The following is a 22,984-nucleotide window of genomic DNA, read 5'->3' as shown; positions in this document are numbered from 1 at the left end:
TGTACAAAGGTCATTGTCTTGGTCACTGTTTAAATTATCGACATTGTTTTCCGGTATTCCAAAAATGAAACAGTGAATATTCACAGCTGCTTTAATCTAGCTGAATATCTGGTTCTAAGAGTTCTCAGAGCTTGGCTTGTGAGGATTTGAATTATGGATGGCATGTCTGGTTGCAGGTGGGTTATCCCACAGCATATGGTACATGCATCTGCACCTGAAGAGAACCCTAAACAGCATTTCATGCAGGGTCCTGGGCAGCTCTGGGATGAGCATTCAGATGCATGCCTCCTGTTCTCTCACTTGTGTAGGACAAACATCAACGTCTGTAATGGACCTCCTAGATCCTACTGGCTTCCTGGAGGAGCCTGGAAAACAGACAGGATCCAGAGTGTTGAAGGGTTGTGCTGTTTGACTGATGTAGGGTGTTCCAGAGGTGGCTGACTGCTCAAGCAGTCAAGCTTGACTGCCTAGGACATGACAGAACAAGAGGAAGACAAACTGCTATGAGCTTCCTGAGGTGTTCTGTGGAAAATGTGCACAGCTGAAAAATGTATTTGGTTTGTGTTGGTTTGGTAGCCGTAAGTATAGATATAAGAGAGAATTGTTAAATAAAACAGGGCAGAACTCATACCTTACTTTAAAAAACGTAAAGTATAAATGTTCACTTTACATGCCGTTGCATTTTGGCCTTTTGTTGTTCTTGTTTTAATCTACATGGCATTGTTAAATGCTCAGATTCCTTGGGACAGAAAAGAATGGGCAAAATACTTGATAGAAAATTTCCAATGCTGCATGTGATAGAAACAAGATAATGGTAAAAATTGTTTCAGAATCAAAGCATTGGTGGGAAAACTAAGGTAGTAAATGGCATAAATTGTATGCTTTGTATTAAAGACTGGCTTCTCTTAGGTGATAAGCATGAAAAATTCTTTGCAGATAGGCAATTACCCAGGTATGTGGAAAGACTAATAAGCTTGTAAGTAACAAGGCTATCCAATTACCTTAAGCTAAGCACCTAATCTTGGGTTTGTATAACTGAATCTTTAACTACAGAAGGAATTGCATTCCTTTTTGATGAAAGTTTTAAAGATGAGAAGTTGACTGTTTCCAGGGACGAATCTACATACAAAATACTAGGATAGACATTTTGCTCATTCCCACTCTTCTGCAGTAACTTTCTGGTACCTTTTGGCTAACACTGACTAATTCTTCAGTCAGAATTCCTCATATTAAGGCAAAAGGGTCTTTTAAGAACAGCTGCTTTCAGCCGTTTGTGGTTTTATACCTAAGACATTTCAGGTGCTACAGCACTGTGCTATCAATACTACCAGCACCCGTCTGTCTGGATTCCAGTAGTTTCTCTTATGTATGTTACGAAGCAATTATCTGCATAATGTGCAGTGTCCCTCTGTTAGTAGCACTTCATTCAGTGAAAGGATTACTATGTCCTAGGCTGTTGTTCCAGTAGCAGGATGCAATATCCAGCTGGCACTCTGGGTCAGGTGTATTCTAGATATACAAGAGGAAGATACTGCTCTAGTGTAAATTACTTAATGCTGTTGATCGTAACTGCAGGCAGATGTTAATCACATTAGCAATAGCTTTGACTTTAATTTTTAAAAAAAGTGTTTTTCAGTAGTAGTTTGCTCTTAATTACCCCATATTAAAATAGTTTTTTTAAATGTCGATGAAAAAATTTGATCTGGAAGTTGTGAAGGTGAAAAAAAGCTTTTGTTCTGGGGAATATTCTTTATTTAAAACAGGCATGCTCTTTAATAGCAAGAATTTTACTTTCTCAATTAGGGCATCAGAAGACCTCATTTCATGGTATTGATTATTGGAAAGTTATAATGAATTTTGATAAGAAGTTTCAGTGTTAATAGCAACTGGGGAGGCACTTGCTATTGATTGATCTCAGTGTTGCTCATTGAAGTCTAGTGTATTAAATAACTGAAATGGTTTCCTTTCTACTCCTGTTTATTTAAAATAGTTTAATCTTGCTAAGTGATGATAGTAAGTACAGAGCATTCAGTCATGTATGGTTATTTTTTTCATGTTGTTTTCAGAATTACAGTAATTTCACGATTATAAGCCGCACTGATTATAAGCCGCACTTCTGGGTTTCAGCAACTTTTTGGTTTTTGTCCATACATAAGCCGCACCTGATTATAAGCCGCATGTTACAATACAGAGTGTGATAAAAGGTATCTGTTCTATCACCATCTGTTGAGGGTGGGGACAGTGATCCTTATCTCAATGGCAGATAATTTGCTAATGGGCCATCCATTGAAACCAGGCAAGGCATTGTTCTTTATCTTTTCACACCCCATCCTTCCTCCAGCCAGTCATTGTCTGCTAATGGCCCATTGAGTCCCACTGCGTGACTGATAAAATTACCTGCATCCCATTGAAAGTTGCTCCAGCCAGGGGGAAGAGCCCAACATTTCTTACCAAGATAAAACAGAGGTTTTGGGACAATAGGTAGCCCCTTTCTCCACTGGACTCCAGAGGAAAACCGGATTTCTCCACATCACCACTGGACCTCCAGAGTGAAACTGCACCTTCTACAGGAGCACTGCTCCAACTGAGCCACATCTGTCACTGCAAGGGGACTGCAATCACCATTTAATGGGACTGCTACCAACACCCTGCCTGACAGGGTGTCAGGTTGTACTCTGACTGTGTCAGGGTTTGGAGTTTGTTTCTTTGTAGTACTGTATTTCTATTTTAATTTCCCTAGAAAAGAACTGTTATTCCTAATTCCCATATTTTTGCCTGAAAGCCCCTTGATTTCAAAATTATAATAATTTGGAGAGAGGGGGTTTGCATTCTCCATTTCAAAGAGAAACTCCTGCCTTTCTCAGCAGACACCTGTCCTCCAAACTAAAACAGCAACTTTTTGTTCTTTGTCCATATATAAGCCGCACCTGATTATAAGCCGCACTTTGGGTTCGGACCAAAATTTTAGTCAAAATGGTGCGGCTTATAATCGTGAAATTACTGTAATTTCTATGTGTGAAAGATTTAAAGAAGGAAATGTAAAAAAAAAAAAAGTCTGTAAGCTGTCCTGAAAAAGACCATAGTATTGGTAGAGTTCCAAAGGTAATTCTTTCAAATAGAGCTTTAAACAGTTTTATGCCTGGATTTGCTGTGAGGATTTACAACAAAGTGTTTCTCTTGCAAAACTAATGATGTTGATTTGTTGTACCTTTGGTCTGTAAAATACATCACTCAAACTGGTACAATTGAGTTTCTTGTTGATACCATTAAGTATAAAGACTCTTAATGAACAAATATAGTCTTTAAAATGTCAACTACTCATTTTTCACATTAACCTTTTTCTCAGCTCCCAAAGGAACTGTCTTCTGAAGCATTTGACAAGACTATTTTAAGAGCACTAAATCAGGGTTTTCAGAAGAGGGAAGAACGAAGGCATGCTGATCTTGAGCCCATAATCAGGTAAATGTTTTGGCAAATAGCCTGAAATGCATCACTGGAAAAGTGATTGAAGTCAAGCTAGATGACTCCTATGAACAGTGAAAATTCTGCTACCTAAACGCAGTCTGCAAAGAAAATGGGAAGGCAGTGATGAAATAGATACTCTAACTCTTATAGATTTTCTTTAAATTAGGACTGTGCTGGCGTCAGTCCAAATCTCCCAAATTTGCCCTAAACTGGGACAAATACTTTTACTAAACTTGGTAGAATTACTTCTTTGGAAGTAATTGTACAATTATGAAAATATGTCCTAAGTAGCATTATATAGTAATGATTGGCACTTGTGGAAGGATACTACAACTATCCTTAACACAAGGGTATATTTAGAAATACTAGAAACAGTAACTCAGAACACATATGTTCTACTTTTTATGACAGGATTGAGTGAGAGACAGAAGAGAATTTAAAAGCAATAAACAGTAATAGTGAAGCATATATATAAGATTAAAAGTAGCTCGTGTATTTTTAAGAAAATGGTCCATACCTCCTTACCTGCTATTTAGTGATGAGAGAGCTTGATGGTCAAATTCTGTAACTCAGAACAGTATGAATTTTGGTTTGCCTACTTGATTTTGGTTTTTTGTTTGGTACAGATACCTTGTTATGTTTGTCCTTTTCAGTCAGGATTGTTCTACCTTGTTGAAAGCAAATTATTCATCGTGTTAGGTAGTGTCTCTTGAGTTGGGTTGTTGAGGAATCAGGCACAGCTTTTCAACCTCCTACACATAACTATCTGTTGGTTCTGTCCGGATATTTTAGTTAAATAAGATGTGGAGCCACTCTGAGTCTCAACCACCTCCTTGCCAATTTTTTAATAAAGCTTGGTCTGTAATATTTGTCTTTAATGGCTTGATTTTTCAAGAAATTAAATCTGTGTGAATAATTTTGGCTAATAAGCATAGTGGTTTTAAATCAATAAACCTGTTAAACAGAGGTTGAGTGAAGGGAATGGATTATAATACAGAAAGGTTGTGAAGCATCACTGCACAGTAGTTACAAATCCAAGAGGCTCACTTTGAAGATAAGACTTTGAACATACCCAACTCTGTTAGAGAAAGCAACTGTAATTACAATTTGCAGGTTGTGTTGTGACTATAGAGGAATGCTACAAATGCTACATGAATAATCTCAAGAGAATTGCATTACTGTATTCAAATTCCTTTTTCTTTCAGTGTCAGTTTTAGCATAAATATATACTTATTTGGGTGTTTCAATATGTGCCCTGTTGCCAAAAATTGCTCTCCCCCACCCCTTCTCCAAAGAAATAGAACTGAGTAGTGCCTCCTGGCAAGTAATATCTGAAACCTTGGTGTGTAGGAAGTGAAAGCCATTCATTGTTGGCCTATTTTCTTATTTGAAGCTAATAGAATTTGTCACTGACCTCTTGGTAACCAAGACCAGAGCAGCGCAGAGGAATGTTGAGAATCCCACCCTTTGCTCTTGGAGATAGTTATAAAATTCAAATGCTGACCTTAGAGGTGAATTCAACTTTGTATTTAACCATACAAATTTATTTAAGATAGAGATGTGTTGTTTTGGGTAAATAAATGTGTACTCAGTTTAAAAAAAAGTTTCAATGTAGAGTCCAGTGCTTTTGGACTCAGTCCAAACTCATCTTTAATAAAATGTGGCAATTGGCTAAAATGTTTGAATTGGGATGCCTCAAAAGCACCTACCTTTTTAAATTAAAAAAAATCATTGTACCAATTCCTTAATATTGACTATGCTCTAACCTTATACTAGCACTTAACAGCAAAGCTCAAAAGTAGCTTTTAACATTGCTTATGCTGAATGCGCAATTTGAAGGGTTTGGACTTCTTAAGAATTGCCTATTTTGCTTTTAAATGGTACTGTAGTAAATTTTTGTGTTCTTCCTATGACTCTTTTACTTAGTTTAACAAACTCTCATTTAAATTTCAGGCAGCTATTTTCAAATACATCACAAGCTTTTCTGCAGAATCAGAGAGTATACAACTTCTTCCAATCGATTTCATCAGAATCTTTGCACACTCACAGTAAGAAATATCCTAATACTGTTTTATATAATGAGAAGTCTATAAGAAGTTATTCTTGCTGTGCCTAAGTACAGTTTTATAATTTTGTGTTTGTGTGAACTGGCGAATGAATAATTTCTTGAGCAGATACTCATGGTTTTGACAGTGGGAACTTCATATATAGCATTAGCCATCCTGGCTGCCTGCCTTCCTTCTTTCCTCTCTCTCTCCCTCCTTCTCTCCCTCCCTCTACCATCATGCTTTTCAAATAGGCTGTTATGAATTGAATATGTTCAACAGTTTGGCATTTCTTCTTTTCACAAAATCTTAAATTTTGGAACAAAAAGATTGAACCAACCCAAAAAATCACATCTGCTTTTTGTTTGTTTTGTAGATCAACCATCTGTCTTGATATTCAAACTAAGATTTGTTTTGAATACATAAATGATGGAATGTCCCTAATTTAAGAATGTACAGAATTGTGTTCCAGCATTTGGATTGCAGAGATTTCTTTGGTGGCCCCTTAACCTATTTGTGTAGTAAAGTTGTTTGTGTGACCAAAGCTTGGCTTCTCTGTATGGATGCCTTAGGATGTGATCTTTGTTTCCATTGAATCCTTTCTTCTTTCAGTGCGTGTTAAACACCATGACAGTTGAGGCACTGGCTGTGAGGCCACTACCTCGGAAGTTGTCAAAGATCTTAGTAAGGAATTGAATAGATTGGAGGTTCTAAACAGACTGCTCATTTTTGTTTGGAAAAAAAATAGGGGAATGACAGCTGACTTTAGTTTGAAATGATCTGTGTGATCTGTGACTGATGTATTTTTTCCATGATGAGATAGAAGTGCTGTGGTTAGGGTAGAAACTGTAGGTCACTTTGTGACATTTTTTAGTAGCACTTAGTATGTTCTTACATGGCAATTTTGTGAAAATGTTTAATTAAAAACAGTCAGGGTGATTGTGGAACTGACTGGAATTTACTGCTGTAAAAATTGACACCTCTGTTGTACTGAAAGGCTAACTGGAGAGGAAAGAGTTTCCAAAGTCCAGAAAGATTCATGTTAATGACTGGCACACTGGACAGGTTGTGCATATTTTAGACTGTAGACTACATCTGGTTGGGAAGAACTTGCAAATGCATTGTTGTAAATGGTGGTAATTTGAAAGGGTTTCAAAAAAGAACCAGTGCCAAGTTCTGTCAAGTTGGAGTTGACTGGGCAGAAGTGATCTACAGATCAGAGGGAGAATAGACAAATGCCAATTCTGTCAGAAGTCTTACAGATTACTAAGTGATCTTAAATGTGAGAACTCTTATTATAATAAATAATTGAGTACAGTAATTTCACGATTATAAGCTGCACCATTTTGACTAAAGTTTTGGTCCGTACTCGGAAGCGCGGCTTGTATTCTGGAGCGACTTATATATGAATGATGTTCAGAAATTTTCCAACCCGGAAGTGTGAGCCTGCAGCAGCCCTGAGCCGAGCTGGAGCCCGCGCGGCCCTGGCAGTGGGGCGGTGCCGCCGATCCGAGCCCATGATAGTTCTCTGTGTTTTTTCAGTGTTTTCTGTCTTGTGCAGCTGCGCAGCTCCCCACCCGCCCGCATGGCTGTGCAGCTGCCCAGCTGAGTGGCTATTTAAAGGCAACGCAGATTCGTTGGAAATGCTTGTAAAATGACCACACTGTTGTTCGAATCTTTTTCTGCTTGTTAATAAAACTTGCAGGGTAGGCTGCCGCAGCTATTGTCTGTATCTTTTTTTGCTTGGAAATAATGTTTCCAAGGTCAGCACCTGCCAGTAAACCCCGGGATCCTGCGATTCTGTTACTAATTGGCAACTTTGTGAAAGTTTACTGGGAACGAAAGTGTGGCTTATAATCGGGTGCGGCTTATATATTGACGAAGACCTAAATGTTGCTGACACCCGGACATGCGGCTTATAATCGTGAAATTACTGTACATGAAAGTTCATGAGGATTTGTCAGATGTAGAATGTATGACAGGATGAGGAGTTTAATTGTTTAGCAGAGAGGAGGAAAGACTGAAATGGAAGATGATTTAAGTCTTCAAATACCAAAGAGTCCAAATGTAAAGAGGATGATCTGTTCTCTCTGATGGATAAGACAGAAAGCACTAGGCTTAACTTCTTACGAGGAAAATGAAGACCAGGGGCAGGCAAGAACCTTGTGCTGACCAGACAAGTCCAGAGTAGTGAGGCAGATCTGAGGTCAAGGCAGAAAAACAAGTCAGTAGGTCAGGGTTAAGAACAGGATCAGCAAGATTCATGACCAGGCTCAGGTGTGCCAGCAGTGCTCAGGTAAGGGCCTGAGCTCAAATGCGGCTCCGTAGCCAAAGGATGAGGCCCTGGGCATCTGCCAGTTTTTTTTCCCTAGCAGTCACGCCCCGAATTGCAAAACTGCAGTGCACCAGTTTGGATCTTCACTGTGGGCAGGTGAAGCCCTTGCGAGAGCAGGGAAGAGTTGCAAAGCCCATTGGCATGATTCAGGCCCTGACATTGAGTTAGATATTAAGGAAACATTTGGTGAAGAGAATTAGTGTGATAAATTTAAGCATAGTTGTTTTTCTTTTGAGAAGGGGGACTGGATGACTTACAGCTCACAGTCACATTTCCTCTGGTGCAGACTAATAGAAGCTGTACTAAGACAAAAGTACTCACCTCACCTGTTGCCAAAATCACTCCATTTAAGTGGCTCATGAGGGGGTATTTTATTGTTGGCTTCTGTGTTTTTCTAGGTTTCCTGTTTGGGATTCCTGTAATCCTTCTACTTGTTACTGCAAGTTAGTCGTAGTGGCACTTTTTGCATGTGGTGACAGTGTTGGGAAAGGAAACATATTTTATAAAAATCATCTAGTTCTCACATAGAACATGCAGAATTAATTGACAGACAAAGCATTTGTGTCATAAATTGGTCTTCAGTTGCTATATAGAGTCAGGGATAAAAATGTATTTTCACAGAAATAGAAAGTTATTTAGCAAAACCCATGTGGAAGTAAATTCTATGTTTGGTGAAAGGTCTTTATGCCTTAAATAATAGTTGGGCTCTCACACTGGATATTCAATAAGCAAAATTATGCTGCTATGGTTCCATTAAGGGGGAAATCAATTAGCTCCCTCCTGGTTCATAAATTCGGTTGTTTAGACAATTTTTCAGGTTGGAGTTGACTTTTAATTCCAACATGAGAGCACAATTTCGGGGAAATTAGTATCTTCAATGCAGATGATATGCAGAAGGACCTTCTTATCAATGTTTCAAGCTCCTAAGCAACAGCTTTCAAATGCTTTTACCTGCACTAACTTGGAACTTTTTGACAGGGGAAGAGTAGACTCTTAGTTAGATTCTTTAAGAAACTAAGTCCTTTTTCAGAGCATGGAAGTGGTATTTTTGCAACAAAACTGCTAATATTATTCCTACTTTTTTTTTCATCCTGTCTGGCATAAAAAGGCAAAAATGGTGTGTGAAGACTGTGCTAAGGACACTAGAAGACTTTAGCCCAAATTAGGTCTCTTTTGGCAGATGAATGATTTGACAGTGGAGGAGTGTAATTTGTTGCAGAAGAATGCTAGTAACTATCATTACTCTCCTCCCATTTCCTGTTGTAACAAAATAATTGTAAAGAAAAGTCTGAAGTGCAACATAGTAGGAATATCTCTAATAATTATCACAATCAGAGCCTTTTGAAATTGTACCATAGCATTAAAATTATTTTTTACGCTATTTTCTTCAAAATAAAAGTATTAAGAACTTTTACTCTTGGAGATGGCCTGCTTTGAAGGAGGCAATGTTCCAATTGCTGCCACGTGCAAACCAGTAAGTTCAGTCTTCCATTTCCCTAGCTTCCAGTTTAGTGCAAACGTTCAGGAACTGTCTAGTTGTTCAAGATCTATAAAGTTACTACGTGAACTTTATTCTCTGCAGGTAACTTACAACCCTCTTTGAAGACGGTTAAGACAGCAGAACACTTCAAGGAGGACAGTTCAGAAGCTTCAAGTCAGGAGGAAGGTAGTTGTGTACTCAAAGGTGGTTCTTTGAGATATTTTACCACACTCAGTTCTGGAAATCATAACACTTATTTTTTCATTGGTATAAAGTGGTACAAAAATTGAATGAAATCTGCTATGCAAATGAAGAATTTTTGTGTACTTTCTGCAGTTTCCTTAAGAGGTTGTTTCTATAACTCAAGAAGTGGCAGTGTTTATAGACAGCTCAAAAGCAGGAGTTCGCAGCTGTGTTGAACAACCAGGAATATATACTTCAGAATTTACTTGAGCCAAGATTACTTATAGACTTTAATGTCTTTACCTATTTATTCTTCAGTTACTAGGGTTTGGAGTTAAGTGCAGTATTTCAAGGGCTGCAGATTGTTTTACATTAAATATGCAAAATTTGTTTAGCTTCTAGTTTTACACAGAAAGGATTTTCAAGTTTTCCTCTCTTATTCTTAACCTGTGCTGATGTGATACTCTGGACTGTTACTAAGTTTGGGACTGTAGTGAGTATTGATTACAATCTGAAATCTGTTTTTTAAATGCCTCAGAAACAGTTCACATGTGGAAGCAGCAGTGGCTGGTCAGTAGTTTCATTCTGAAAGGAACAGCAAGCCAGTTTTGTATTGTTTTTGGAAGGAAACAAATATAATCTGGTAGGTGGAAAGGATGGGAAAGGGGACTGATGGGTAAACAAGGACTGCTGGACGCTTATGCTGGCTTTGAAGTAATGACAGCACTCTTACCCTCTTTCACATTAGTAACTCGTAAGAAGTCTGCTGTTGAACTTCTGTGGATTCAGTAATCTACATACGCAGTTTGAACAGCTTTTTCTCATGAAAATAATCATTGCCATATTCTTAAGAGTTCAGAACACACCAAGTAAATTTGCAGTATGTTTGCTCAAATAGTGTTTTATATACTTTTTATATACTTTTTTAATATACTTTTTTATATACTTTGGTTAAAAATACATAAATCTCTTCACCTGGTGAAGCTACAAATGCATTTCAGAACACCTTCTGTGCCATTTTAGTTAAGTGTTTATCAGAAGTTTAAAAATAATGATTTTTTTTTTCTCAAATTTTTAAACCATAATTTGGACTTAGGTGTAGCATTGAAAGGAGTTCAGGCAAAATCATAAGTACCAAGAATACTAAGATCATGAATAGTTGGAATTAAGGAAAGTTGCTTTTCTTAAAATTTAACAGTTGTCTTAAGGAAAAGGGTAGGCTGTGTCTCTAAAGTTCATAGTTTTTCTTCATAGACTCTTAGAATGGTTTGGGCTGGAAGCTACCTTATAGTTCTAAACAATCTGCAGAAAACCTTCCACTATATGGGGTTACTTGGAGCGCCCCCCCCAGCCTGGCCTTGAGGCAGTATCTCTTTCTGTCAGATGTAATTTGTGAAGCTTTACTTGCATAATGAATTTTCAGGCTCAGAACACAGTACTTTAGTGGAGGACTTGTCTTTGTTGGCTAGTCAGAATGTGTGACATAGTTTTGAGATTAATTTCAGTAATTCAGAAGAAATTACCAAATGTTGCATTTTTTTCTGACTCATTCCTTTCTTCTCTCTCTGTTCTTTCATACTGGGTGATACTCAGTCATGCATTCAGTGCTTAGAATTAGATATAGAGGTGAGCAAACATTAACATTAACATTGTCGTAGTTCCTCTCTTTCTGTTTCATTCTTCTGTGAAATGGAAGGTGAAGAGTCTTGTTTATATCATCTGTACAAACTGATTTGTCTTCTATGCAACACTTGCTAATTTCAGCACTGTAAATTAAGCCTGACCTGTTTAATGAAGATGTGTTCTGCTATGAAAGATGAATTTGCTGGCTTGATTTAAAAGATAAAATGGAATTGCTGTTAAAATTATGCTTTGTTTTTTTTCCAGATGTAATGCAACACACAGCAGTTCACAAGAAACATAATGGAAAAACTCCTGTTGCCAAGTAGGTACTAGGATGTAATGTGGCCATGTTACATGTCTGAATTTCCACTTGTTAGTGCTTTGAGAGTATGTGTCCTTCTAGATGAAAGCTTTTTTTGTTTGTGAAGTTTTTGTTTGTTTGTGGTGGGGTGTTCTAGTCTTACTTTTATTGTTTGGGAGGTTGTTATTAACTTAATCTCTATTAGAAAGAAGTTCAGAAGACCCTGTTTCTAAATCTGTAGGTCTGGGTCATTTAGATAGCTCTACTTTCCCAAATTTTGTGAATCTTCACTATTTGAATTGATGTTTTGATTTGTGTTGAGTAGCATCAATCTGTATGGCATGTATTTTTCCTATGTGCACATACCCCCGTGCTTGTACTGAAAATTTCCAGTGCTATTGATTTAAAGCTTAAGTAACCTCCAAGAGGAGCTTACAGGAGAAGATAGTCTGTTCTTGCCCTTGCTTACTAGCAAATGTATGCACACCTTACTGGTTTGTGTCCATTGTAAGTGGAAGCAGTTCCTAAACATATTAAACTAGTTTATATATGCCTTCAGATCCCTGGAGTACCTAATGTAAATTCACTTAGTAATGTATTTTGATTAAAAACTTCAGATATGTTTGCACATAGTTCTGCAATAATTCAACTAAATTAAGGGAAATAAACAGATACAGAATTTATTGTGATTTACAATTTTGTTCAGTGTTGATTTATCTGTAAAACATTTATCTTGTGGTGAAAATTTACCTGGAATTCCATTAATTAGAACATAAACATAGCACAGAACTGTGTTGGTTAAGGTCCACAGATTCTTTAACAGACAAAATTCTTGTGAACTCAGCGAAGACAACTTAGTGGTTTGTGGCTATTTTGGTTTTTAACTGTCTTACTTTCAACTTACATTTCTTCAAAAAGAAAGTGTTAACTTGACAAAATCCATTATTATGTTAGTGGATATACAGTCTACTACAAAGTCATCAGAGCAGGATCCAAATTTAGTAGCTTATAGTTATTAACAAAGAAGTTGTCTTTTTTTATTCATTGTATAATGAATTACACTAAGGCTGACTGTAGTTTAGGGTCTATCTTTCAGGTAGGAAAGAGAGGGACAGATCTTTCTCAGAACTCTGTGGAAATAAATTCCTTTAACTATTATTTTCTGTTTATCTAAAAGGGGGAAATGTGTTTACTAGTGGTCTGTTAGTCCTCTCCTGTTTGGTTTATGTGTCTGTCTCCTTAAAGTCTGTGCCTGTTGTGTATGGGTTGTAAAGAAATGCCAGTGAATGAAACTTTTCTGTTTTGAATATGCATAAAGCTGTTTGGAGTCACAAGCAGTTCATCGCAAACAGCATTGGTACATTGTGCACCTATCTACCTCTTGTTTTCATTCAATATTGCAACCTTACTCTTGAAAAGTCTAAAAATGTACTGGTAGGAATGAGATCACACATACAAAACAAAAATTTGAGTAATATTACATTTCCATGAAATGACTGTAAATTTGGCAGTGAAATCATTTGCCTCCACTTGGCAGAAGTTTCTAAAGTGACCTTGCTTCTATCTTTGCAATCAGGGGCTTATGTCTGTCTTTTGGGACTTTCTTGGGTTCTTGCCATTTTCTTAATTTTTTTTTAATATTCTGTTGTGTATCTTTTAAATAGTTTGAGCCCTTACTCACAAAGGTACTTGGTAAGTAGCTACTAGAACTTCAGTGAGCTGGATTTTTGCCATCATGGGAGCTGAGTAGCATTTCATATTGCAGTAACCTTCATGAAGCAGCTTGCCAACAGCCCTGAATTAAAAGGCACTTTCTATTACCACCATAAGTAGATATGAGTGAAAAAGGAGCTCAGATTATGGTCAGATCATAACTTTAGAGCACAAGAACTGCTGTAATTTACATCTTTTACATCTCTTGAAAATTCCTAGGGTTTTCTGAAAGCAAAATTTCCCAACATGATGTGAAACATTTATGTTGGAAGAAAAGCCTGCAAGTTTGTTTATATCAGCATAACTTTTGGGCCTTTTTTTCCTTTTCAGCAGCACTAGCAGTACAAAATGTTCTTCACTGGATAGCCTTAACATACAGCACTCAGAGCAGAATGGGGTAATGGACTGGAGAAGGAAAAACTGTATTGTCCAGCAGCACCCAGAGCACTGTACTAACCTACTTGACCAGGTGTGTTGCTGTTTATTCTTTAAAGCCGTATATATTCCAAGAGACTTGAGAGGACTGTGCACTACACATGGTGAGGTTTAGCTTTAAAAGATGAAAAGTGCTTCTAAACCTGTACAAAATAAGTGTTGAAGTTGCTACACTTACCTTGATTAGAATACCCTTCATAATTCCTTATCACTCAGCTGAGAATATTTTGTTTATGAATTTGCAAATAAAATTTCCTAGTAGAGTGTGAGAAAATTGTAATGTTAGTTTCTAATCAGGCTCTTTCCTGTTACTGTAGCATTGTCATCAGAGAGGATTCCAGAATTCTTGGGCGATTTCTGTTATTGCAAGGAACAAACTAGAAAATGTTTTAGTAGCTAAACTATATGCTACAGGAGGTGCAACAGTTTAAACATTTTCTATCTTACTTTCATTATTTAAGTAATAATCTTTGAAAAAAGTTAAGAGATGGATGCATATGCATATACACTTCTGAGATTTGTCTCTTAAATGCTTCATCTCATTGTGAATATAGGTAAGCAGAATAATTACAGTAATTTCACGATTACAAGTGCACCTGATTATAAGCTGCACTGTCATTTGCAGCGAGAACCCGCGTGCAACAAAGTTGCCAATTAGTAACAGAATCGCGGGATCGCGGGGTTTACTGGCTCGGCCCGGGGCTGGGCAGGCTTGGCCTGCTCGGGGCTGCTGACGGGGCCGGGTGGCCCAGCTCGGCGCTACAGCTCGGCAGGGCTGCTTGGGGCTGGCCGCCACTGCCACCAGGCTCGCTCACCCCGGCCCAGCGGTGGCAGGTGGGGACAGAGCCCCCCCACCCGATCCCGCGGCACCAGTGGGAGGTGGGGACGGAGCCCCCCGCCTACCTCCCGGGCCACAGGGCCGGCAGGAGGGAGCCCCCCGCCTCCCCCCCTCGCACTGCCAGCACAGAGCCCGCCTCTACCCGCCACGCAACAGAGTAACCAATTTGTAACAATTGTGCAATCCTGGGTTTTACTGTCAGGTGCTCGGGTCAGCACCCTGGCTGGCACTTCTGGGGTTGGAAATTTCAGAACTTTTTTCATGTATTAGCCACTCCTGAGTGTAAGCCGCATTTCTGGGTAGGGATCAAACTTTTAGTCAAATTGGTGCGGCTTATAATCATGAAATTATTTATAAATAAATAAAATTATCTACTACTGAAATTGGGGGAAGGAAGCTTGCTAACTGCTTATGTATGAAAAACCCAGAATGTTAGATTTCTTAATACTATTTTTATTTATGTTTGGAATTTGGCTATTGATTGTTATGTGCATAATAGCAAACCAAACAAAAATAGTTTGCGTATTTCATAAAGCCGGGTAATGAATTGAGGTTGGCTTCTAAATATGAAATGGTAGGCTGCAGCAAAGCTTGAAATACTGCAAGCTTGAAGAAAGAAAAAGGTTAATTTACTAAAGCAGATGAAAAACTATTTAAAAGAAGTCCAGGCACAGTGATTTGGACAGAGATTATTTCAGAATTTTCATAAATTTTGCTTCCTTGCCAAATATGAGTTGCTAATAACAGTTAGCAATAGGTTACTTAAAAGATTGAATAGATCCTATGTTTTTCCTTATGTGTTTTTCCTTATGTGCTTGTATGTTGTATTTAGTTCAGCAGCTAAAACTTCCAGTTTAAGGCTAGGTACCTGCTTGCCACTATGTATAAATAATTTGTCACATGTATTTCCCACCCTCAACTCTCAAATAATTCGATTTTCTAGAAATTTTGTAGCTCCTTAATCTTGATAATCAGCCATTTTAGCAGGTATGTGATGAAACACATTTGTTTTTATCCTCTGGAGGAAGAGCAACATGCAAACAATAATTTGATTGATATCTCTGGCATATTTGCAAGTAGTAATTTGCTGAGTGTTTTGTTGATTCTCATGTAAACACAAGACATGATGCATTATTTTACAGGCTAAGGCGCACTGGTTGTTAGGGTGATTATAGCACCTGTGAGCACACTATTGGTCTTGTGGACCTGTTGGTCTAGAAGGGGTGTTTTCTTGACTTTCATAACCAATTCTGTTGTTTGAGTGGTGTCTTTATATTTTCTGTCTAGCACACAGTGGAAAAACGAAGTCTGTCTACAGTAAGCAAGAAGAAAGGAAAGCCACAGCTGGAAAAGTAGGTTTCCAATGTAACCAGTAATCGAGAAATTAAGTGTAAATGCATTCACTCTGATAAACAGAGTCTGCAGTCAATTAGGTGCTTTTATTTGCTGTGGTGGCACAAGAACTGGCATAGTGTGAGACTAGACTACATAAAAATTCTTATTTTGTAATCTGTAAAGAAGTAACTTGAAAAATAGAATTTTAAGTGAATGCATTCATTTCTCAAAATATTGCTTAGCATTTAATAAAAATATGAAGGAGTAGAAGTATGTTTTTAACCAATACTAAATTGCCTTTTTCCCTTTATATTTATTTGAAACTTAAAAGGTGTAAAGCTGTTCAGAATAGACTGCAAATCAAATGCGGGTTGATGGCAACCTTTAACGTTATGAAGTGGGTGGTAACTGGCTGAAACATCTTATTGAAGATAATTTGCACATCAGAGGGCTTCAGAACTTCCTGCAGGCTACGCAACTTTGCACTGTGAGAAGTGAAAGCACTTCCACCCTTACTTACTACTCTGCCTACTTCCAAGTTTCCAGATGCTGTTGTGCTAGACTGGTGTAGGGCTGCATCACACACATCAGCTTTCAAAAATTACTCTCTGCTGCACCATTTCCTTTTTGGTGCCTTTTCTTATATAGATCTTTATTCATAGTGTTTAGTGACTCTGCTTGCAGCTTAGTTCCTGGTATATTGCACCAGCATCCTCTATTTAATTGTTTATTATTTAAATTTGTTGTTATATCTGTTTAATACACATTTCTGGCCTGGAATCACTGCCTTTGTTGCCAGTGTCATTCCATGTTCATTCATGGTTGGTTATTTGTGCTCATGCATTTGCAAAAAAGCCATGAAATTATTTACACAGGGAGAAAACAAAGAAAACTGACTGCAGGTTGACTAACAGGAGCAATGGAGTTCGAGTTGCAGCATCACAGCACATCCGTACTGGGACAGCAAAAGGTAAGATGCTTTTTCCAAAGCTGTTAGTAAGAAACAGAACTTGCAGCTGATTTATATGAGGCCTTCTGTAAAGGGGAAGGCACAAGACTGAAAAATGTTCTGGTGTAAGTCAGTGTATTGGCAGTCTAATTCATGCTTTGACTTGCTGTATAGGAGACACCAGACTCAGTCCTCTATATGCAGTTGCTTGGGGTGTGTCTGTTTATGATAGGTGACAAAATACTAGTGAAGTGTGCATAAGCTAGCTTATGGGGTGGAGTAATTGCAGAAACAGCTGCTGTTGGGCTTCCATATGAAATTTAGCAGTCAGTGTGTGATCATGGACCACCTTGCCATTAGTGTGCTCTTTGCAGCCAACTAGAGTCTTCTGTTGTGTAATGGTCCGCAATAAACCTGTATAAAACCTGTGGTGTGAACCATTGATGAAATGTAGTGTTTAAACCAAGTGACCACTGATCTACACCACAGAACTGTGTATGCTGCCCTAGCAGGATTTTCATTTTAGGGTAATCATAAATTTAATGTCTAGGCCAAGACTTGTGTACATCAGTCAGTTGTAAGACAAAATTATATTTGTGTTCCTTTAGTAAACTGAGTCTTTAAGTTTTATTACAAATTTCTGAAGGTCTATGCTGCCCATTGACTTCGCCATCTTGATGTTTTCTAAATTCCTGATACCAGTGACAACCTCCTATGAGTAGTTTGAGATACTTATTGGAGACATAGTCTAAGGGAAAAGGTGACAGTCTGAATCTCTGCCTGGGTTACTATATCCCAGCTTGGTTTGAAATGCCCTATTTTGAGTCTGTAATTCTTAACAGCCTCATGTTTTCTTTCTTTTTTTTTCTCCCTATTTTGAGCTTGTCTGAAGCATTAATTAATAACAATGGTAACTTATAAGACTGGATACTTTGTGATTAGCACTTTAGGTTGGGGCTCTTAGTAACCCCAGTTTCACACTGAGGCTCCAGGTTATTATTAGATGTTCAAAGTACAGTAATTTCCCCCCGTGGAGGCGGGACGGCCCCTCCACAGGCACCCCCCGACCCCGTGCAGGGGGGACGGCCCCTCCAGAGGCACACCCCGGCCCCGTGGAGGGGGCACGGAGGGGCGGTGGCCATAGCCCAGCCCTAGAGAAGCGGCATGGAGGGGCGGCCGGCATGCCCCAGCCCTGGACAGGTGGCACGGAGCAGTGTCGGGCATGCCCCAGCCCCGCCGGGTGCAGGCGGGCCTGGGGCAGTGTCAGCACCACCCCTGTCGGGTACAGGCGGGTCCAGGGGCCCATGGCTGCCGGGTTGAGGTGGAGCCTTGGCCAGCAACTGCGCGGGGGAAGCTGGGGGCGGAACCTCGCTGCAAAAAATTGTGCGCCCTATAGTTCCGGTGCGCCTTATCTGATCTACAAAGTTGCGAATTTTGCCGACTCCCGGGGGATGCGCCTTATAGTCCGGTGTGCCTTATGGTCGTGAAATTACTGTACTTGTTAAAATAATTGAAACAATTATGGTTTAGTTCAGAGAATTATTTCAAGAATTGAAGCATTAAGGCAACTTCTGGACAAACCATCCCAGCCTGTTAAACTTACAGTAGCAATAAAAAATGGGGAAAAGTTATTTTATTTATAAGTTATTATTATTATTGGTGTTCTAATTTTTGTCCTTAAGTTTTGCTAACCAAGGTTTTGTGGACTGGGATTTCCAGCTGGTGTCTGTCATAGATTCTGAGAGAGGGTGAATTTGTCATTCTTCTTCCCCTCTGAAGCTGAACATGAAAGCCAAACAATAGTAGGTACCCATCCTGAAAGGTGGTTTCCAGCCAAAGGGTGTCCCGTGATTTATTCAGAATTTAGAAAATAATTCACCACTTTTTCAGTTCACCTTTTTCTTTTAACAGGATTTGTTGATAGAGTTTGGTTGAAGCCTGTTCGAGAAGAGTGAGTTGTGAAGTGGTGCATTGTTTTGCCTTGTCCTGCTGAGTTAGCTTTCTGCCTGTGCTGGTGTCACTGAGGACCGCTGCAGCTCTGCCAGCAGAAATTCTGGATCATTACTGTTCAGAGGAAATCAGTGTTATAGTGCAGTTTGGTATAAACATTACAGGAATCACTCAGGATCATCATTCTTTTCATTGTTTTGCATAAATATCAGTTTTCAATATCGCCTTCTTTAACACCAAGGGTTCTCTCATCACAAATTTAGGGACACCACCAGTGCTGGGAATGGAAGAGATAGGAATACAGGGGGACAGGTGCAATTAAGTAGGAACAGACAAAAATCTCAACTAGCATGAAATGTGAGAAAACCAAAATAACCTCACTTCCATACACTGAGATAAAAAATAAAACTAATAACTTTTATTTTTAGATCTGAATTTGGATGCTGGATCTGGTCATGATACGTGTGGAGAAACATCATCTGAAAGTTACAGCTCTCCCTCTAGTCCACAACATGATGGGCGGGAAAGCTTTGATAGTGAAGAAGAAAAAGACAGAGGTTGTATTTATGGAGAGTGTGCATGAATGCCTTTATTCCTAGACTAATCTCTTTCTTGTATTTATATTAGTTATTTTTTTCAGTTTGATTAGGTACTTTGTTTTCTGAACTAGCCACTGAATACATTTTTCTTAGTGGATTTCATGACTGGGTGGGTTGAAGGCTTCTAGCACAGTTTAAATACCCCTGAGTTTTAGTAACATATGTCATATTTTTTTTGCCTTAGTGATATAGCTCTCTTGAGAAATTTCCACAATACAATAATGTGGAAAACTTTGGCATGAAAGGGGCTGGGTTTATATGAAATTATGTGTGGCATGTCAGGGAGCTCCATCTTCTTGTACTGACAGTTTGCTGTGTTAATATCTTTCTAGAGACAGATGCAAATTCCTAATTCACTCTTTTTCCTACTCTTCACATCAACAGATATACACAAGTCAAAGACACAGTAGCTAGTTGGGCAGGTGGATATAGGCGGGTCATGAAGATGGACATAGCTTAATTTGGATGAATGAAAAGAATCTCAAAGTTGTCACAGTTTGGGAAGACATAACTATCATTCATGTCATCAAACTCAATAGGTTTTATATGAGTAAATGAGTCCAGGGCATGATTTTCTGTTGCTTGAGTTTCATTCTTCTGACTGATAAATGCTTTTGTCCCAACAGATACAGACAGCAATTCTGAAGACTCTGGGAATCAAAATACAACCAGGTTTTCAGGCTACAGTGCTGTCAGTTCGTCAAATATGAACAAATCATCTGCTCAGATCTCTTCAGTGAATAATGAAAATGGGAGCCTTTCAGAAGATCCTTTGAATGCAAAGTTTCAGCATATTTCCTTTATGCCTGCCTTACACTGTGTGATGCACAGCGCTGCCCAAAAGCCTGAAGCAGTTGTCCCACCACCCATATCTGCAGATGGTAAAACCATGGGAATGCTGGTTACCACACCTGTCGCTGTCTCGCCAGTGAGAGAGTCTGCGAATTCCCCTCCTGCGGGAATGGGCCCAGTGACCTCTGGTGAACCTGAGAAACGCCTTGAGCTCATGGCTTCCCCTTTGCCAGTCCCATCCTCTTTCCTTCCACATTCTGTCCAGCCTGGTAGCCCTGCTTTGCATTTGGCAATACATAGGTTGAAAATCCCCTCTCCGCAGGGATCATCAGAAAGTTGCACAGTTAATGGACCACAGCAGCCAACAGGAAACTTAAGTATTGGATCACCAAATACTGCCTTTATCCCAGTCCACAATCCAGGTAGTTTCCCAGGATCCCCAGTTCCTACTACAGATCCCATCACGAAACCTGCATCCCAGGTGGTAGGACTGAATCAAATGGTGCCTCACATTGAGGGAAACCCAGGAGCAATCCCTCAGCCTACCAATCTCAAGGTAGTTCTTCCAGCAGCTGGTCTCTCCACAGCAGCACCGCCACCTCCACCAGCTTCGTACGCTTTGCCAGGCAGCCCTCACGCTACCAGTGTGTTGCCCAACCAGAATACAAACGTGCTGAGCACTGGAGCAACTTCCTCACCACCTCAGTCCGCTGGCCTCGGTGTTGGTCAGGTCCAGTCCACTGTTCCTCCTGCAATCCCGACACACACGCCAGGCCCTGCCCCCAGCCCGAGTCCCGCTCTAACACACAGCACTGCACAGAGTGACAGCACATCCTACATAAATGCTGTTGGGAATAATAACACTAATGGGACAATGTTACCTCCGCAGCAGTTGGGAACTGGCCCTTGCGGTTCTTGTGGACGTAGGTGTAGCTGTGGGACCAATGGCAGCCTTCAGATTAATAGCTATTTTTATCATAACCCACTTCATGGACAAGTCTACAGAGTTCCATCTTTCTTCACTCTGCCATCACTTTGCAATGGCAGCTACCTCAATCAAGCACATCAAAGCAATGGAACACAACTTCCGTTCTTCCTGCCTCAGTCTCCGTATGCAAACGGGCTTATGCATGACCCAGTGATGGGAAGCCAAGCCAACTATGGTATGCAGCAGATGGCAGGATTTGGGAGGTTCTATCCTGTATATCCAGCACCTAACGTAGTTGCCAACACAAATGGGTCAGGACCCAAGAAGAATGGGAACGTTTCATGTTACAATTGTGGTGTAAGTGGACACTATGCGCAGGACTGTAAGCAGTCATCCATGGAGGCCAGTCAACAAGGTAATCATGATAACTCCCAGCGGACTTGCTTTTGAGTTTAGCAGTTTCTCTTTACCTTTCTGAATGTGCTGTTTCTGGTCTTGCAGAAAGGTGTGCGTGCGTGTGTATGTTTCGTGTAAATGGTTGTGCACTAGTGACCTGCTCTAAAACTGCAAAGTATCCTATCTCTGCCTGAAAGTCTTGTAGAACAGTGCGAGGGAACGGGGTGCACAGCATGAAGTTGAAAATGGGTTCAGAGCTGGAAAGTCAAATTATACCAGTCCTCAATTGTCATTCTTTTTTCACTGGTTTGGTTTTGGCATTATGTTGAGACTTGCATATTGTTTTAATTTTCCCATTCCCATTCAGTGGGGTGCTTTTTGAGAGAATTCATTGGCGAAAAGTGAAAGATAAAAATTATTGTCTATGATATGACCTTGGATTCCTAAAACTTCTAAGAATTTAAAGAAAAAACTATAGACTGGCCATTTGATATTTAACATTTTGTAGGCCTTACCTTTGCATAATCAGCCATCCTTCTGTACGCTGTCATTTAATGCATTTAACTTTTCAGACAAGTTGCAGCAAAAAGGCAGAAACCTATTGGAGCTAAATATAAAAGGAAGAGCTTGCATTTCTCTCTCTGTCCAGAAGAATGGGGAAAATGCAGGGTTTGCATCAAGCACAAGCTATTTTTGATTCCTGCCCTTGTTCCCATTCTGACTTGAGTAGTTTGATTGGACCGGAACAGGAAAGATGAACCTTGATGGGAACCATCTTTTCATTTTTCCGGTAAAGCTCAAATCCTATATCTACACTCTATATCTTTTTTAAAAACTTACAGTTCTAGCAAGAGGATGAAAGGAACATAGGATGAAGTCTGAGGACCTACTTTAAAAGGGCTGGAGGATGATAGTGCCTTTTTGAAGAGCATGTCCATTTTGATACCTTGTAGTGGTTTTGTAATCCATTTTAATTGTGAGCAGTGACTTAGTAGTTCTCTTTCCTGTTTTAGGCACTTACAGACTGAGATACGCACCTCCCCCTCCCCCTTCCAATGATACCTTGGATTCTGCAGACTGAAACAAGTAAACATTGCCTACTTAAACTGAAGCTTGGGAAGCTGGGGGAAGGTGTGTGTGGGAGGGGGAGGTTGGTCTTGTGTTTTGGGACATTCCCGGTTTTATATTCTTTTGGAATTTTCAATTGCTTTTGCACCTCTGTTCCGTACAAAAGAAGAAAGCTGAGTCCCTGGTCTCCTCCTGGTTCTACAAGAGGCTTGCGTAATGCATGTAATTCACACACACAGCCAAACAATCAGACAGAGCATTTGAACCATGCTTTTGCACTGAAGACTTGAGACATGTGCAATGTTTACTGCAGTTTAAAAAAAAAAATTCCTCTGACCTCTGACATCACTGGTGGAGCAGTCATATGGTGAAAGAAGAAACTTGGTCATGTTCCCCACCACAATCTTCTTCCCTCCCTCCCTGTTCTCCTTATGCTGCTGTTTTCTTTTCTTTCCCTGGTTGTCCACGTGGATTCGTTGGATTTGCATGAGTGTTTAGCAGTTCATACAGACCCTGCCCGTACTCTAAATTTAACGCTCATGAATTGAG

General features: G+C 39.5%; 1 protein-coding gene across 1 annotated transcript in view; it reads left to right on the top strand.

Moving 5' to 3' along the window:
* Positions 1 to 22,750, top strand: part of ZCCHC2 (zinc finger CCHC-type containing 2) — a 44,850-nt gene extending 22,100 nt beyond the window's left edge. The window contains 10 exon segments of the mRNA XM_042779264.1: positions 3,347 to 3,459; positions 5,419 to 5,513; positions 9,428 to 9,511; positions 11,396 to 11,453; positions 13,476 to 13,614; positions 15,706 to 15,770; positions 16,629 to 16,723; positions 19,081 to 19,209; positions 19,878 to 21,386; positions 22,381 to 22,750. Of these exon segments, the coding sequence (XP_042635198.1) occupies positions 3,347 to 3,459; positions 5,419 to 5,513; positions 9,428 to 9,511; positions 11,396 to 11,453; positions 13,476 to 13,614; positions 15,706 to 15,770; positions 16,629 to 16,723; positions 19,081 to 19,209; positions 19,878 to 21,386; positions 22,381 to 22,448 (2,355 nt within the window). The 3' untranslated portion in view covers positions 22,449 to 22,750.
* The last annotated feature ends 234 nt before the right edge of the window (positions 22,751 to 22,984 follow it).

Source organism: Catharus ustulatus, chromosome 1 (assembly GCF_009819885.2).
Source record: "Catharus ustulatus isolate bCatUst1 chromosome 1, bCatUst1.pri.v2, whole genome shotgun sequence".
In the NCBI taxonomy this organism is placed as follows: domain Eukaryota; kingdom Metazoa; phylum Chordata; class Aves; order Passeriformes; family Turdidae; genus Catharus; species Catharus ustulatus.
Note: the sequence above shows the minus strand (reverse complement) of the source record. Positions and strands in the feature narration are given on the sequence as shown.